This window comes from Vicugna pacos, chromosome 32 (genome assembly GCF_048564905.1).
Source record: "Vicugna pacos chromosome 32, VicPac4, whole genome shotgun sequence".
Lineage (NCBI taxonomy): Eukaryota > Metazoa > Chordata > Mammalia > Artiodactyla > Camelidae > Vicugna > Vicugna pacos.
Window position 1 is genome coordinate 5,802,929 of NC_133018.1, and position 19,120 is coordinate 5,822,048.

Sequence of the window (19,120 nt, forward strand, 5' to 3'; positions counted from 1 at the left end):
TACTCACAGTGAAGTGACAACTACAGTCAAGAAAGCATTAGAGAAGTCCATTCCCATGTTTATCATTTATAAAAAAAACAGGTCCAACAAATTTTAGCCAGTGGTGCAAAATGTCAAAAAGAAGAGAGCTAAACATGTAGAAAGCTGGGGTTTTTTTTTTGACAAATAAAATCTCTTGAGATTGGTTAATAACAATGATTAAAGTAACATGGCAGTCATTCTCTTCCAGGAATGGAATTTTATTATACTTCTTCCACCAAAGCTTTACGGTTGTCCTCAAGAAATATGGTTAGAGAAGTTCTTTTTGTTTTGTTATGACATATTATGCCAAGTTCACAATTAGTTCACAGTACTACTTTTGGCCAATTGGGGAATAATACCAAAATTTACCTATTTAGCAATTAGAATAAACTAGTAACTTTAGATTGAAAGTAAGATACGCTACACTGAAACTTTCAGCAATGACCATGTAGGGAACAAAACAATTCTATTATCAATTACAATTTTCAGTATATATAACTAGGAGATAACTAGGAGATTAAAATAGTGTAAAAAAATAGTTTATCTTTTCAAACGCAGGGTTTTAAATTGAGTAGTTAATAAGCAAGCTTTATAAACTGTAACTTATAAGCAGCAGCTATAAAAAGCAAGCCAAATCTCAATAGCTAGAAAGGAACTTAAATATTTACCTTAAAACCAAGGATGTCACTTAAACCTTTCCCCTCATCCCAATCAGTGTGGCTCATCAATATGCTAACACACAATGTTCACTGACACTCCAGAATAGGGCAAAGAAATAAAGTAAAAACTTGGAGAACTAAAAACTGGTAGAGCTACTCAATTTTAAACGCATTTTAGGCATTACTTTGCAAAACCAGTATAGCAAAGATTAGGTCAGACAAAACCAACACTAGAGAAATTTGATGAGAAGCAGGACATTTGTAGTGTCTTAAAGTGACTCCCAGACTGTTTATAAGTTGCAAGGGAAAAAAATGTACAAATTACACAGAAAGTGAGTCTTAAACTCACTTTATTCTCTTGACAAGAGTGGTCAAAGTTATCATCAATAAGAGACAGATGGACACTGTTTGCCTTCAGCTGTAATACAGTATCCTGAAAAGGACACAACCTCATACATACAGTATTTCAGCTTAGAATGCACAATCTCAATTTAACCATGAAGAAACACTGGAGAGACAAAATAAACATTCTATTATGAGATTTTTTTCTTCAAAATGTGAATGTCATGAAAGACAAAGGAAGGTGGTGGGAAATATTCCAGATTAAAGGAGGCTACAGAATCATGACAACTAAACGTAATACCTGCCTTGACTAGATCTTGTTCTAAATGAGACAGGAGTAGGGGAAATGTCATAAAAGGCATTATTAGGTCAACAGACAAAACTGGAACATGGATAGTAGATTGAACAAAGATACTGTAAGTGTAAAACTGAAGTTGATAATGATACTGTGGGTATGTATGAAAATATCCCTATGCTTAGGAAAGCATACTAAATAAAGTATTTCAGGGTGAAGAGCCATGATTATGTAACTTATTTTCAAATCATTCAGGAAAAGAATCTCTCTCACTCTCAAACACTCAAACACACACACACACACCCTGAAAGTGATAAAGCAAATGGGGTAAAATGTTAACAGCATATTTACTATTTTTATTTTTTGTACTTCTTTGTAAATTTATGTCCAAATAAAAATTTTTAAAATATTGTTCAAATAGCAAAGTCGCCTAAAGATTCAATATTTCAGGAACTAACTATTCAGAAAATATTCCTAACTAAGCTAACCCTCAAAAGCTGTTCTTCTGTTATCAAACCATGGATCCATCCTTTAAAAAATATTTTCCACACTGAACAGCAGCATAAACACACCACATACCTGATAACTTTGCAGTCTTTGCAAGTCAAATGAAGCTGAAATATATCTCGGCATTCAACACTTTCTATAAGCTGTAATGGAACCTACAATTAAAAAAGATGAAGTCCCCTTAGTCAAAAAGGCATTGACCCTGAAGTTCTTCAATGTGTCCAACCAGGGTGATTAGAAAGCTCTATAGCAGAACAAAGCACACAACTGCATAGTCATCTGAATCAACAGTACTCAATGATTTACAGGGTGATTTAGGTTTCCCTTTATCAATCTCTAAAATCAATGGCATCAAGTCACATCATAGCATGAAGTCAACAAATGAAGAGGCGCTACCACATCTGGAAGAATAGGGAAACAAGTCATCACTTAGGCAGCAAACTCACAAGTTTATCTTTCAAAATACTATTTATGACACTGCTGGCTGTGATTTGAGACGACACAGGAGCTGAAGGGAACCAGAATGGTTATTCTGTCTTGTTTACAGAAAAGAACTGCAGATCAAGGTGGCAGAGGGACTACACTTTTCACTTGCCCCAAATGATAAAGTGGGCGTGTGGCTTCGTGTCAGCAAAGGAGCATCCTGAAAAAGGACTGGAGATTTAAACTGCCTGCAGGTTCCACAGAAAAGACAAGGCAGGAGCCTGACAAAGTTGCTGGTCTGCTCAGTAGAAAAGATCCACAGGAGGGAGCAGGCCATACAGTAGCCTCATCAGCTAGATCTAATTTGCTTCCAAAGCCAAGTCCTGCCAAGTGGCGAGATACGAGTAAGCCAGAAGGGTTCTCTTCCTGCCATCCAGTCAGCAGACTCTAGTGAACACAGGATTAAGTACAACAGTGGAGAGGGATCAGAGAAGGCAGGCAGACAGGAGAGAAAGCATCTGAACAGGGTGACAAATCCTCAAGTTGTCATGAGAATCCTTCTCCTGTCCCTCAACTCATCCTGACTCAACCTCTGGCTTCAAAAAGCAATTTCCAAAACTTCCAAAGAGAGTCTAGTAAAATAACAGTGGACACTCTCACTGGTTGGAAAAGGGATAGATCACTCTTAGACTGAATCATGCCTAGCCAAAATGTGGCTCCAGGAGTTGCAAGTAGCATTCCAACAATTTGTGTTTTGCATAAGAAGGAAGTAGTCTCCTTCAGCCCAGACAGAAACAAGAGTGCTGCTTGCCCAGGGTGGCCCTCGTGTTAGTTGAGCCAGTTTCAGAAACAGGCTTCTTGGCAACCCCTGCCCCACCATGCAGTTGCCAGAGTCAGTGAGAACACTCAGAACAAGGATGTGGGGATCAAAAAGCCTAATGCTGGACATTTTAGACAAAAACAGAAACTGGGGTAGGGATTAAAAAAGAGAAAAAAGCAAAATATTACTCAGGTAATGGCTGGGAGTTTCTACCTCAGGACTAGTACTTTCCTAATTAATCTACAAAATTCCCTTACATTTATAATTGGACCAGGAATAAGAGAAAGACTAAGAATTCTTGCCTGTGTTCTGAGAAAAAAGGAGCTTTGGCCCTCTGTTTTTGTTTAAGTCCTTAACCCCAAGGTGCTGTGAGAAACTGGAGCTGATGCAGCTAAAAATTCTCTCAAGACCTGTACATCTAAGAAGGAAAAAACAGAACAAAACAATGTATCAGTAGAGATAATTGTGAAGAAGTAACAGGAGATTAAGAGATCAGAAGAGGACACTGATTTGTTCTCAGGCCGCTCCTTTGGGTATCCTGTAGCACTTGGGGGTTTTTTGGTTTTGGGTTTTTTGGGTTTTTTTTTTTAAGTACAACCCTTCTCTCTCCCCACCAAAAAAAAAAAAGCTGGCAGGCTCAGGCTAGCAATAGCAATTAAGAGGCCATAGTTCTAATTTCAGTTTCCTAAAATTCTGCCTGCATCCTGACTTTCCTGGACAATCTTCCAACCTTCCTATACGCCACCAGCCTCCGCTTTCTGAACCTCAGATGGTCACAACTTAGGACGTCCCAGGCACAGGGAACAGGAAGAGCCTGGGATGGAGTGAGTGAGCTCCACAAATCCACGTGCTCTCTCAGCAGTCACCTGTATCTCAGGTCCCCTTCGATCACCTTTCCTTATAATAGCTAGAAAACCTGAAAACCAGCTAACACTATTAGCAGCTGCTGGAGGGAGTGGACAGTCTGTGCTATTTTGCTACAAAGAGTCGGTAAGTTTTACATCCCTACTATTGGACTAGAGCCCAGAAGCCTATGTCCAGACTTTCAAAATACAAATATGAAACACTTCAGGGCATGCAAAACATTTGCTACCTAAATGCTTTCAAATACAAATTTTCATTACTTTAACACTGCAAATGTAAGGAAGAAGGATAAAAATATTGGTTGCTGGTATCCAGATACAAGCAAGTCATCAGAATTAACCATATGTACTCAAGTCACAGGTAAGGGAAAACAGCAGATTTTAATAATCATGCAGATTGTCACACGCAGGGAAGTTTAATATCTAGCAAGAACAGGGACACAGAAGAGAAATACTCGATTTTATATCAAATGAACATCTCCCTTTTTTGTTCCTCTTTCTACCCCAATGATACTCTTCAGTGTTCCCTCCACAGACTGCCTCCTCTTCTAAAAAGGCAGAGCTGGCCTTCTTTTCCTCTTCATACATCCAACCAAACCAAAACTGTTGTCACATATGATATGAGGACCATTTCTATCACCAGACATACCCAATATTCAACCTCATAAGCAAAGAACTACATATTTAAGAGTCAGACCATTTTAAAGCCAAGGATGGTTAAGCCACTACACTAAAGACAGTGGCAAAGAAAGGACCAGAATCCATGTCTGTCCTCTAGCCCAGACTTCTACCATTGTATATGGTACTCCTTTCTTTCTCCCTTTATGACTGCCATTCCCTTCTGCATGAGCTCTACCTTAGTTTCTCTTTCACAATTAACTAGCCTCTTCACCAGAGATCTTCAAGAAGAAAAATAGAATTTAAACCAGATTCCTTAGAGGCAATTCTATCCATGGAAGAGTAGTAAGAAATCTAAAGTCACATTCACATCCTCTCTAATCCACCAATTCAATGTTTTGTAGAAATTCATTTTAATTTTGCTCGTTTCTCCTCTAACTTCTACCTGCCAGGCAATTCTATCTCCCTTTACAGTGCTTTTCCTCTTAATGAAATCCACCAAACTCATGCTCAAAACAAGGCAAATACACTCAGTGCTGTTAATCAATTCCTCAAGAGGTCAAAAGTTACATCATGTACACCAAAACTCTTAAGCACATCAATCCAAAAAAGCAGAAGAGCAGCAGTTTAAAATTTTCAAAGACATGCACAAGTATTAAAGAGAGACAGCACTCTCTCATTCCAGAGGGAATTTTATGTCATCACATCCTACTATATTTGCTGTAATTCAGTCTGGGTATTGGTGGGGAGGGGACATGCGCACATGAGCACACGCATGCACGTGTGTATTATATTTAAGCACTAGAATTTAAAAGTAGGATAATATCTACCTTTTAAAAAGAAATGCCCTTTTTATAGCCTGAATGGGAAGTACTAATCTTGTATTACATTGAACCAAAAATGGCAGTATGTGTAAAAATATAGCAAAATAATGAGTCTTAACCTAAAATCTGTAATAAATTGTGGAATACCTGGGCTCTAAATCTTATGATTTAAAAACCAGCCTAAAGAAGACTGTCATACATTAAAGACCCAAACCCTTTATTGCTCACTTTTGGTATTTACAAGATACTCTTCCAGCACTGGTTTCAGAGGCCTCTCTAGTTTATGAATGCTAAGGCCAAAGTACATTAAGTTTTAATAATAACCTTATTCTGAGGCTTGGGGAATAAAGATTTTTGATGTATGACAGTTAGACAATGGGGAAAAAAAAGTGGGAAAATGCTAAGGAAGGTGTTTCCAAATGTACTTCCAGCTTGTTCCTAAGAAGCATTAACAGACCAGTCTGGAAACGGAAGTTTCAGTGTCCTTCTAAATACTAATGTTGATTTTATAAATTATTTCTGATTGAAATTCAGTTTACATTTTTTGAAGATCACAACTCCCTCTGCTTATGTTTGAACTGTGGGGCTTTATCCCCTGCTTCCAATCTGTCCTCATTACAGGGTACCACTAAACTTTGTCTAATAGAAGGGAAGGGACTCATGCCGAGAGGACACACTTCGCAGATTTACAAGGTGAGCATCTGACACTCAAAATCAGTTTGTTCCAAGCACAGGTGCAACAACAGCCTAGTATTCTCATGCTACTTACTGGGATTTCAGAAGCAGCAGACTGAGAGGCAGTCTATTGAATTACACAACAAAAATTATTTTAAATATTCATGAACTCCATTTGAACACTTACTTGATTATAAATTAGATGAACAAAGAAATCTATCTGTACATATGTAAAAATATAGTTTGGGAAAAGCAGAATGGGAGCAATTCATACCTTAAATACTACAAATGAACTGTACTACAGAGATTCTTTATTCTAGAAATTGGAAACTTGATAGACAGTAAACGTGTGTGGATTAAAGTAATGATGTATTTCAATGTGTTGTGAAATTAAGAGAACGTATGATATCAGGTAGCTATTTAAAACTTGATGGTAAGTCATTCTCTTAAGTGCTAAATATGCTGATTTAAAAGCATGCAAAATGATGCAAACTGGGACATACCACAATACGAACTGGCACATCTGGGCTTTGATAGTTGATATGTGTTTAATTTAGATATAATAATCTTTAAAGGGAGGTGTCTGTTGATCTCACATATTTTACTGAAATACTTATCTGCTGAGGGAGGAAAGAAAGGAGAGACAGGGAGCAACACCACCAACTCTCTAGTCTCCATCCAGGACTTAGTAGTATAAGAGGAGTCATCGTTTCCTGGCGGAACCACAGGTTTTAGGAACCTTAGCACTAACAGTGATATGATTTATTTGTATGGGGAAGTCCTAGTCTCTCTCAATCTGAAACGTTTAAGGTCATTACAAAACAAAAAATACTTTTCCACAATCATTTTTCTGTGCAAAGTCATTATCTTTGGCTTTTTAAGCAACATGTAGGCTCTATGCCTTAGAGGGTTATAATGCTAACTGTAAAACACTTTTAGGTGAAGAAATGGGTCAAAAGTAAGAATATGGGTAAGTTTTCTTAAGCACTGTATCTCAATCACAATGGGGGACCAACAGTTCCAGTAAACAACCTACTCACAAAGCTACTGTTAGAGACAAAGATGACACAGGCCTATTCAGACAGAAATATTGCTTTTAAATGAGCTTTTAACACAAAAAATGGGTTTTTTTAATGGTCTTATATCCATTTCAAACCCATAGTGACTTCAATTCACTTAATATTTACTAAATACCATGGCACCAGGAGACATGCTGGATTCTGAAGATACAAAGATGAACAACCAAAACATTACAACAAATCTGGTAAATGTTGTAAAGGTGTACTCGAGATACAGAAGCAGCTAGATGAGAATGTAATCAACTGTCAGGGATGGAACAGGGACTGAGATAGACTTCAGAGAAGAGTTTATCACCTGAACTAGATTCTGACAGATGAAGAGAAGCACCCTGAGTAGAAGAGAGAACTCAGAAGTGTGAGGTATGGTTGACAGTCCAAGGAGGTGGCTTTACTAATACAAAGGGGAGAAGAGGGGGAAAAGGGAGACAGAAAAACTGTCAGGGACTAAGGATCACACCACTTAGCTTGACACCATGCTAAGAAATTTCATCTTAGTAGTGAAGAAACACTGAAGTGCTTTAGGCTGGCAAATGACATGATCAAATCCATGCTTTCTCTCCAACAGACTCTACTTCCAAATAGATCTAAGAATAGTCTTTTAAATACTTGGCCATAAACCAAAATGCTGAAAAATAGGGGCTGTATGGAAAAATGCAATGATATGAAACTATTACTACCTCCACATATAATTTAATTACAACTTCTAGACATTTAAACACAAAATTAAATTGGGCAGTTATTACTGTCATCATTTCCACAGCAGCTGGTAGAGAATTTCTGGTTGCTGGGATGTTATAGGCAATTTCATTCTGTCTTCTCCTGTCATGGCCACCCAATGCCAAATGAACCCTGCTGAACACAGGGTTCTATGATATGAAAGCACAACAGGCCCGTGTCCTGGATGAATTCAGTGTGTATTTTACCTGACGGACATAAAACTAACTTGATAGCTATGACCAAAGCCCAAATCCAGAAGCCAGAAGGAATTCAGGCCATGATAACTCCTGGATGGAAATGCTTAACCACAAAGAACAATAAATATTAAAATAATAAATGCCAAGCACAAAGAAAATCTCAGCCACCTGAGTCTTTTGACCAGGGAAAAACGTGACGAAGGAACTAGGTAACCTTTGGATGGTTGAGTAAAATAAACTTAAGTGACAGATTTTAAAGAACCCTAAAATGAACCCAAAAACACAGAGCCTGAATGAAAGTATAGTCCTGAGCTTTTATAAGATGTCATAATACACTTCTTTGTGCTAGAACCAAAGTGTAAAAAGCCACAATACTGTCCACTAAGGAAGAAAGAAGGCATTCACTTGGCCAAATAAGTACATGAACCTTTGCATCTCTGTGGCTGAAGGCATATTAATTGAAAACTATTAGTGATGACTACACCGGAAGAACCAGTTCACTGAGAACACCCTCATAACCGAAAAGGGTAAATGCACTCTTGAGAACTGAGAGCCTTCCTTCTCTTCAGCAATATATAGTCCATTATGCAAATAAACATTGTACTTAACATCTATATTTATACCACTAAGGAGCCATTAGAGTAACTTCAACCTTTAATGAAAGTCTGCATTGAGCTCAAAGTACATCTCATCAGTTAACATTAAGGTCCAGGAAATTCTCTCAACTGAAGCAGTTGGTAACCACTAAAGACTGAGGAATAAAAGCCTATACAGCCTTTGCCCCCTTACAAAGCTTAATGATACAGCATTACCTACTGCAAATCATGCACTGTTACTAAACACTCAGCTGCTCAGCTGACAACTACATGTATCACTTTAAATCAAGTGTAACAGCTGCCTCCTAACCTACTGTCCCAAGTGCTCAACTGAGAGAAAAGCAGAGCAGCCCATTTTTTCACACCCAATCCTGTACAACACTCCTCTCTTTGAGAACATTAACAAGTTTTTTGAATTCCTTTCTCCATCTACTTTACTGGGAGAATAGTTGATCATCACTTACATTAACAAGAGACTCCTTGAACTTGATGTGAAGTCTGTAATTAGAAAGGGCAATGATGGCATCTTCAGCACGGCCCACATACTCTGTGCTTTCTCCATGAAGTTCAAGGAAAGGAACCTTCAAAATGGAAGAAGAAACCCTTCAGAGTTCTGAAGCAATAAAGCAAAGTCTTCGAACATGGGTCAAGTGAATGGATGATAAACCCTGTCACTCAAACTTAAAACACAGTACATAAATGGATAAGAGGCCTAAGGAGGATGGGTCTATACCTGCAAGATGTAAAAAAAAAAAAAAAAAAACCTTGTTATTCATATTCTAGACTACTGAAGGAATGATAGATGATCATCTCAAGCAGTGAATTCTCAGGAAAAGTCTTCCTAAAAGGAAAGATGTTTTCCAGCTTACATTTCTACCATGTGTATGGATTAGGAAAAAATATATTTATTATATAGTACATTACTTCAATCCATTAGCTCTGCTACATTGTTACTATGATGCTTAATACTTATTTTACAATCCAAAGTGGCCTAAAATTACCTGAAGATTTTCATCCTCCCGGATCAGCTGTTTCCTGGGAAAGATCTGGTTGGCCTGGATGCACTCAAGGCTGTGTCGAGTCTCTTCATCCTGGAAAGACCCAAACCTTTAAATAATTTCAAAGCTCCTATTCATCCCATATTTGATTCTTCTGCCATGCCTAGTAGCATAATGACAATGAGAATCCAGTGACCAAGGTGAACAGGCAGAAAGCTCAAGAAAAAAATATTCACCCTCATAAGTGTTCCATCCAATACAGTAGGTGCCTGTAGTCAGAGAACATGCCAATGCGTGGGGAAAAAAAGAAGTCAAGAGGTTAAGAACATTTTTATTAAGCACTGGTAAGTTGTTAGCATATTACATGTAAGAGAAACCAAGATACAGTGTTTTTTTTTTCTCTTAAGTTTTAACCTTAAATTCTTATTTTTGAAAGAAACACTGAATTATTTAAGAATGAAATGATGTGACTGGTGTCTGGAATTTGCTTCAAAATAATTGGAGGGGGAAGGGTAATGAGGAAGTGAATGGGGCATAAAAGAAACAGAATTGTCCATGAGGAAAAATTCATGAAATTGTTAAGTGAGAGTTTACTATATACCATTGTGTCTATTTTGGTTATATGTGAAATTTCCGTAAGAGAAAACTCTTTTTCTTTTTAATGTAAACTTAAGAACTGAATTCTCTAACTGAAAACATGTGAACCACTATTCCTGACTTACTCTGCCTAATATCACAGATGAGATTTATTTTTATTTAGGCAATTTCCAAAGCAGCAGCAACAAATTGTAATCTAAATGGCACCTGGATAGAACTAATTATAATCTGTATAAGTCTCTTACATTATGAAATTTTATGGTATGGGAAGACGGGGGGGAAGCAATCTATTGGAAAGTCTTGACTGTAAATTATGATGGAATCTGTTTACATAGCAAATTTTGTAAGAGCAAATCACATGTTCAACTGACAGCACCAATAATTACAACCACTAGTTAGCAGACATTTCTGTACACACTACTTATCACAATTTCAACAATTCTTTAAATCTCCTGAAAGAAAACTCCTACCTATAAACAATACTTAAGGTTTTATCCAATAACAATCTTAAATCATAAAACCCTAATACTCTAATAATGTGGTTCCCAAAGTGAAGTCTGCAGATTCTGAGACCCTTTCAGGGCCTCTATGAGGTCACAACCACAGTCACAATAATACTAATACATTATTTGCCTTTTTTTCACTGTTTTGATATTTGTACAAATAGCACAAATGGAACTGGTGGGTAAAACCACTGGCACCTTAGTACAATCAAGACAGTAGCACTTTGAATGTCCTTGATAAAGCAGGGGGGAAAATGATAAATTTTATTAAATTTTGACCTGTAATTTTTTTTTTTTTTGAGGAAGAACTACATTAAACCTTTCTTCCGCATCCTGAAGTACTATGGTTGTCTCAAAGTAAAGTACTTGTGCAGCTGTTTCAGTTACAGGCTGAACTAGCCAGTTTTTTCATTGAGTACCATTTTTAATTGAACAACTGACAAACTACAGTAATTCAGACTTAAGCATTTGGCAGATCTTTTCTCCAAATGACATTACTTGCCAATGATAAAGCTTTTATGGAAAATCAGAATTTTGGAAAATCTGTCATATCTGCCACAATCAACTTCACAGCTTCCCAGTACTTAAGATTTTTTTGATGCGATCAGTGCTGATACTACCAAGTGTGATTTTTTTTTTTTTAACTGAAAGCAAGTTTATTTAGAGAGATACACACTTCACAGACAGTACGGTCTTAAGGGGGAGCTGTTTAGGACACAGACATTCCACAGGCAGCATGCGGGCCATCTCAAAAGCCAAGAAGGAGGGAGACAGATGTGTGGGATGTTTAAAAGTAGATACACACCTCATAGAATACAGGCCGTCTCAGAAGGCAAGAGTGACTTAAGTGTGATTTTTAGAAGAAATTATATCATGAAATATGTCTACATTTGGAAGATCTGCATTACTCAATAAACCATTATTCTCAGAATGACCGTGTGATGTTACAAAATCAGGCATGGATAGAAGATCCATTTAAAGCACAGGATAGACCAATGGTTTTAATATAATAGAATACAAGCAGCTCACTGATAGGGCTTCAGATTCCACACTGCAACTAACCTTCAAAGAATTATTATTTGTCAAGTTTTGGTGTACTATGATAGAATATACACAACTACCCATAAAAACTATTAAAATACTCTTTCCTTTTCTAAATACTTATCTGGGTGAGGCTGCGTTTCATTTATTTCAAATAATATATTTTAACAAATTGGATGGAGAAGTAGATATGAGAATCTAGCTACCATCTATTAAGTCAAATATTTAAAAGATTAGTTAAAATGTAAAAAAAAAAGCCATTCTTTCACACTAATTACCACTGGAGGAGGAAAAAATTACTTTTCATTAAAAATGCTAACATTTAATTAGTTATATTATTTTTAAGTGAATTTATGAACATTTTAAAGATTTCTCAGCTGTAACTTTTAATATAGTAAATACAGACATACTCCACTTAGACAAAAGCTCTTCTGGGTCCTCAATAAGGTAACACTGTAAAAGGAGGTCCTCAGACCAAAGAGTTTGAGAACTGCTGCTCTATTATACTCCAATACTAAACACAATCATCCCTCAGTACCTGAGGGGTACTGGTTCCCTCCCAAAGATACCAAAATCCACAGGTTCTCAAGTCCCTTATATAAAAAGGTATATGGTCTTTACATATAACCTACGCACATCCTCCTGTATACTTTAAACGATATCTGCTTACTTATAAAACTTTATACAAAGTAAATGTCATGTAAATAGTTGCCAGTGCACAGCATATTCAGGTTTTGCTTTTAGGAACTTCCTGGAACTTTCCCTGTTAATCTGGGTTGGCTGAATCCATTAACGTGGTACCACTAACTGTACCAATTAAAGCTGTTTCATTTTAAGTCAGACTTTCTCTAAAACCATTCTCCTAGTGACGAAAAGAAGAGCCGTATAGAAGCTTGAGTAGCACTCGCTCACCTAGCTACCACCTACAGAACTAGTATCATTGCTACTCTAGCTGAACGGGCCCATTCCAATCTGTCTAAGGGGCCATTTTATCTTGAAGCACAAGCTTTTAAAAGGTATTTTTGAAAGTTTGGTATTTAAAATGTAGAAAGAAATTAGTGGCTTCAATTTTAAAAATAAAACTTTATAAAAATGGTTCATGAAACGTTACAAAAAAGTATTAAACTTCAGTCATTATTAAATAGGGACTCTTATTAAACAAACTATATGTTAATAGTGTCACTTCCTTAGGACTGCTAGATATTCACCATGATTGTCAAGAAATCACAGCTGATAATCAAATAATTTCAAAAGCATAAGCATAAAAATCTATTCAGTTATTCATAGCAAAAAAACCTAAATAAAAGTTTAATGAAGCTAGTATATTTCAGTCAGGTTGATATGAAGTGGCTTGGAGCCTCCAAAAATATTATTACCTAGGGCATACAAATGGCTCCACTCCTACAAACACTAAAATAATTCATTAGCTGAAGAGCTCAGTTCCATTCTATTCCTTTCCACTCATTTCTTCTGAAATCAATGATTGGGTGAAAGAATAAGGGACATATTTGAAAGGAACTGATTTTTCTATAATAGCCTTTTTCTTTTTAACCAATTCTATTTCTATCCTTAAGAGGTAGTTCTTGACTTAAAAGAACACAGAGTATTTGCACTTAGAATTAAAGAGAAAGGACAGGAGAAACCTTGAATTTAGCAAGATTTTTCTCATAAACCAATAGGGGATAGGCAAGAAATGCTATGAAACATGGAAGGAAATTTTTAAATATTAACTTTTTAAACTCACATAAATATGTAAGGCTTAAACTTTTTAATTTTTTTAATTGAAATATAGTCTGTTTACAATGTGTCAATTTCTGGTGTAGAGCATAATGTTTCAGTCATACATATACATACATGTATTCATTTTTATACTCTTTGATTATAGGTTACCACAAGATATTGAATACAGTTCCTTGTGCTATACAGAAGAAACTTGTTATCTATTTTATATATACTAATTAATATTCACAAATCTCAAACTCCCAATTTATCCTTTCTTACCCCCTTTCTCCCTTGACAACAGTAAGATTGTCTACTATGTCTGTGAGTCTGTTCCTGTTTTGTAGAGAAGTTCATTAGTGTCTTCTTTATTTAGATTCCACTTAAGAGTGATATCATGGTATTTTTCTTTCTCTTTCTGGCTTACTTCACTTAGAATGATGATCTCTGTGTCCATCCAGGTTGCTACAAATGGCATAATTTTATTCTTTTATGGCTGAGTAGTATTCCACTGTATAAATATACCACAACTTCTTCATCCTGTCATCTGTCAATGGGCACTTAAGTTGTTCCCATGTCTTAACTATTGTATACTGTGCTGCTATGAACATTGGAGCAAATTTATCTTTTTGAATTAGTGCTCCCTCCAGATACATGCCCAGGAATGGGACTGCTGGATCATACGATGTCTATTTTTAATTTTTTTTGAGGAATCTCCATACTGTTTTCCATAATGGTAAGGCCTAAACTTTTATTCTTTTCAAGATCATTTTATAGAGATACCCATTATTTTAAGTGATTCCCTGACTAAATTTCTACTGATCTGTAATTGGCATAGCACTGAAATAATACAGCAGGCTTAAAAAAATACCAAAACACTAGAGAAACAGGCAAATATATTCAATATCTTATAGTAACCTATAATGAAAAAGATGAAAAGAATACATATGTACATGTAAGACTGAAACAATATGCTGTACACCAGAAACTGACACAACATTGTAAACTGACTACACTTCAATCAACCAAGACTGTCTCAGTTCACATTACCTGTAAGGCTTCTGAATTTATTTTTCCCCCTTGTACACAAAAAGGCATTAGGATTAGGATAAACTATTTACCGACTTTCCAAAAAGAGTGGTGTTAAGTATTGCTTGGCTAAATGTAAGCTGAATTAACTGCCTCATTTATTAGTTTCATAGGTAAAAGGGAGGCCAACCTTGAGTTGGTTGATAGAGTAAGAGTTAGAAAGAGACAGAAGGCAAGGATGAAATAATCTGGTAAATGCTGGCCTGATAAGAGGCTTGCAAACAAATTTCTCCTAGGCTAGCTATAAGCAGTAATTTATTAGCAGCAGAAAGAATGTATTCTACATGGTCAATTTCCTGGTATTGCTGAGGAACACCGAGGACTGGGGAATCTGGCACCGGCTCTGTAAGGTCGTTACGGTCACCGATAAAATCTTGAAAAAGGGATCAGTCACCACAGTTCCAGGATAATTTCTGCTACTGGCTGAACTATGCAGGTGAGAGAGTTAAGTCTACACTGCAGAGGGGAAGTTAACATTAAAGATAAACATTTAAAGAACATGTGGAGCAAAGGCTGATCAGTGAAAACAGCTATTAACTAAATTCATATATAGCGTTTCGGAATAAAAAAAACTACCTACTCCTAAGAGTGAAATGTGTGTAGGAACATTTGGCAAATGTAAAAGTCAAAGTGATTATCAGTTCCATCATCAATTCCAGCTACCATTCTTAAGACTGGTATTAAAGGCCATCAAAAATACAATTTCCTTTGATATAATGCTTGTGATTTGTTTCAAAATAATCTAAAGAGGTGGGGATGAAGGAGTCAGAAGAAACAAGTGTGGCCATGAACTGATGATTATTGCAGCTGGTTGATGCACATACGAGGGTTCATTATACTACTGCCTATTTGTATAGGCTTGAGATTTTCTACAATGAAACATGAAAACATTTTCCTAATGCTTAACCTCCCCCCAAAAAAGACGCACTTTGATCTAATTTAAGAACCTTTAAAAGTATGAGAGACAGTGTTATTCAATCTAGTGCAGAGGTATACACTAAAAAAAAAGAAAAAAGAAAATTCAGTGCTCCTGAATTCTCTGCACCAAAAATAAGGATTAAGGCCATAATAACCAAAATGGTAAAACAATAGAAAATATTAATTAGTATTACTTAAATCAATGGTTCAACACCTTGGAAAATGTTATGCAGCTGGTATAAAAAAAAATTAGGAACCCAATGAATCAAAGGGAAATGTTTAATTTATTTAGTGAAATAAGCAAAACAGAAACTTAATTATGTTTTAATTCCAACTACGTAAAATATACATATGGACATAAACAAGTTAGAAAGGAATACAACCATGGGTTTTGGTGGTAGAATTGTAAATTTAAGTATTTGTAAAAACTTATTATAATGCTGCTTTACAAGTGATTAAACAAAAAAACACATGGCCATACTGCTCCCCAACTACTGCATAAAGAATTATTTCCAGAGTGCACCAGGAAGACTGTCTGCAGGGCACCAGAGACCCCAGCAGCACCAGAAGGAGGACCACTCCGTTGTAGCTGTTACACAATGAAGGACAACCCCTCAAGTACAGAACATAGCTGCTTTCAAAAGCTATCATTTGCTATTCATTAGCACTGGCAAACATACCATATAAATACTAGGCAAACACCTTTCCAATTCATTAAAAACTCAATACCAGAAACAAAAAGAGGGCAAAAAAACTTTTTTTAACTAAAAAAACCAACTCAATACCAATAAAATATAGTCTAGAGGCAAATATTAAAAGTTCATTAGTGTTTGGGGATAGGATACATCAGAAAGTTGTTATGCCCCAAACTAAGAAAAAACTGGCACAGCTTTAAGATGAGAGCAATTAGCTACCTTTCTCCTCATTTTAATATGACACTTCTGCACAACTAGTTTTTTTGTTTTGTTTTAGTTTGTTTTTAATTTTGAAAAGCATTTTCCACCCATCCCTAATGAAGCTTGAAATTAACATGGCCTTTTCAATTCCTTCTTTGTGCACCAGCACAAAATGAAGTTTGGATCTAGGAAACATCACCAAGTTAGAAGCAGGATAATATTACAGAGAATCATGTCTTTTTTAAGCCTTAAAGCAGGGTTGATAGAAATGTGGTTGGCTCATTGCTCCATCTTCTCTGCCTGAACTGGGCCCTAAACGGCCCACCAGTCATTGAAATGTCCACAACATGCTCTTTTCAGTCAAAAACATAGGCAGGGGGTGTGCAGAGCTAATTCATCTTCTTTGGGATAAAAATATTGCCTTAAGAAGGTAGAGAATTGCTTCTATTCAGAAAGGTAAACTTTATGAAGAGTACATGTACGACCATATCATAATTCTCCTACACACAACACACACACAGAGAAAAGCTTTTCACTCTATTTGGCTTCCTAGAAAAGGAATAAGAAACCTAAAGTCTAAGAAACTTGGATTTTAGTCGTGACTTCATTTACCACCTGACTGAAAAGTAAGAGACAATATCTAACTCATAGGATTAAAATTAATAGTTTCTCTGTTTGGGGGTTTTTGGCTTTTTGTGCCACGTGCGCCACCAGGGAGGGCATTTATTACTGAGCACATTGGAGAAATGACTGGATGCGGTCAACCCCGCCCCCAGCAGCAGGGACCCCTGCCTTTGACAGAATACTCTATAATTATTACTACTAAGCAAATAATAGAAGGAAACAGGACAGTTCTGAGGAAGAAAAAGTGAAATGATTTCTTACAAAAACAAAAATGGGTAACTACGAATTTTTTAGTATTCACTTGTCAGGACTGAGTTCAAGTCCAATTTTCCTGTTACTTCTTTGTACTTACCATGACAGGAGGACAAGATTAGGAGGAGAGATCCCCGTCCCTTCTTCAATATCTGGCAAGGCTTTTCTTTCCTTTATGCCTGGGTCTTGAAAAAGTAAAAGAGAGAAAAAGGACAAAATTGGGAATTTCTCCCCAAATGGCCATACCTTAATTAAAGGAACTACATACACATGGACCTAAAGACTTGACCAATGTCAGTCAAGAAAAAGTTGGCTATCACCCAACCAATTCCCAATAATCAAATCTAAACTCCATAATTCCCCTGTGAAAATCTTCCTAGCCATAACCTATTTGGGCAAAAAAGTTGCAAAGGCTTATGTTCCTGATGTTGATAGTAATATGAAAAATATTATAAAGCTTAGATGAAAATAATAAAGCAATAAAATTAAAACCAACCAGCAAATACAAAAATAATATTCTTGCAATATTACAGGATGTTGTTGTGGTGATCTGTAACTTCAAAATGAATCTCCCCATCTGTGGGAACTAAACTAGTTTATTTAGTAAACAAACTATGAAAAAATTTGCCTTTTTGTCCCAATATTCTATACTCACTGGAAACACACATAAACCGTGCTAATACCTCCACCTGGCTTTTAAAAACAACTATAAGGATGAGGGAGGAATACCTAAGTGGAAAATCAAAGACAGGCTAGTAAGAACATTAGCAAGTATTTTAGAAAAAAAATAATTTGTTTCATGCAAAGCCATGATTTCTGGTTTGCTAAACTTCCATGAATATAGGAGATTTTGAGGAGTCTAGGATGATTCAATATTCAAAGTAAACTCATTATGAGCAGTGAAAGTGAGGGAATAGAGGACATGAAAGAAGTAGTAGGGCCCAGAACACGTACAGCCTTGAGCAGTTGTGAACAGAGGAGTGCTATGAGGTGACTTACTTTAAAGGATGGCTCTGGCTATAGGGTGGGAACAGACTAGACTGCTGGGGGGCTAAGGGACACAGGAGGAGGCAGGAAGATCTATTAGAAGATAGTAGTGATGGAAACGATGAGTATCGTTAGACTCTGGATATATTTTGAAATTACCACCCACAGGATTTAAGCTAATGAATTAGGTAAGAGAAGTCAAACTTTTTAGCCTCAGTAACTAGAAGCCAAGATTTCCCATTTACTGATGAGAAAAGACCATAAGAAAAATGGATTCCCCGCTGTGTGCAGAGGTACAGGAGGGGGAACAGGGAATCAAAGGTTCTGTTTTAGACATGTTATGTTTGAGATGCCTATCAGATATTCAGTTGAAGATATCAAGTAGATATCTTCAATGTCCATCAAATGATGAATAAAGAAATATGGTACATCCACACAGTGGAATACTATCCAGCAATTAAAAGGACTGAAATACTGACAAGTGATACAACATGAATGACATCACATTAAGTGAAAGAAGCCAGGCACAAAGACCACATATTGCATGATTTCATTTATATCAAGTGTCCAGAACTGTAAATCTATAGAGATAAAAAGATTAAGTGGCAGTTCAGGAGTTAGGCTGAGGAAGGAACAGAGAATGATTACTCATGGATATAGAGTATCTTTGTGGAGTAATGTAAATGTTCTGAAGTTAGACAATGGTGGTGCTTAGCACAACATACTAAAAACTCCTGAACTCTGTATGGTTTTAAAGGGCGAGTTTTATGTGATATGAATTACAGCTCAATTAAAAAAAACTGTAGGTGAGGAGCATGAATGTAATCAAACCCTTCATGAAATACTAAAAATAATCTTAC

General features: G+C 36.4%; 1 protein-coding gene across 12 annotated transcripts in view; it reads right to left on the reverse strand.

Annotated features, from left to right (window-relative positions):
- The window catches only part of MTMR3 (myotubularin related protein 3), a 112,718-nt gene that overhangs the window by 32,971 nt on the left and 60,627 nt on the right, over positions 1 to 19,120 (reverse strand). For 7 of the 12 annotated variants that reach the window (XM_072953244.1, XM_072953243.1, XM_072953242.1 and 4 more), the window contains 4 exons: positions 17,374 to 17,458; positions 9,638 to 9,727; positions 9,101 to 9,217; positions 1,897 to 1,979 (listed from right to left, as the gene is read on the reverse strand). In XM_072953244.1, coding sequence (XP_072809345.1) covers positions 1,897 to 1,979; positions 9,101 to 9,217; positions 9,638 to 9,727; positions 17,374 to 17,376 — 293 coding nt within the window. In that variant the 5' untranslated portion in view covers positions 17,377 to 17,458. Of the gene's footprint in view, positions 1 to 689; positions 983 to 1,896; positions 1,980 to 9,100; positions 9,218 to 9,637; positions 9,728 to 9,870; positions 9,921 to 17,373; positions 17,459 to 19,120 lie in introns of those variants that run through there. The other 5 variants (XM_031692610.2, XM_031692608.2, XM_031692604.2 and 2 more) reach the window with 3 other exon arrangements.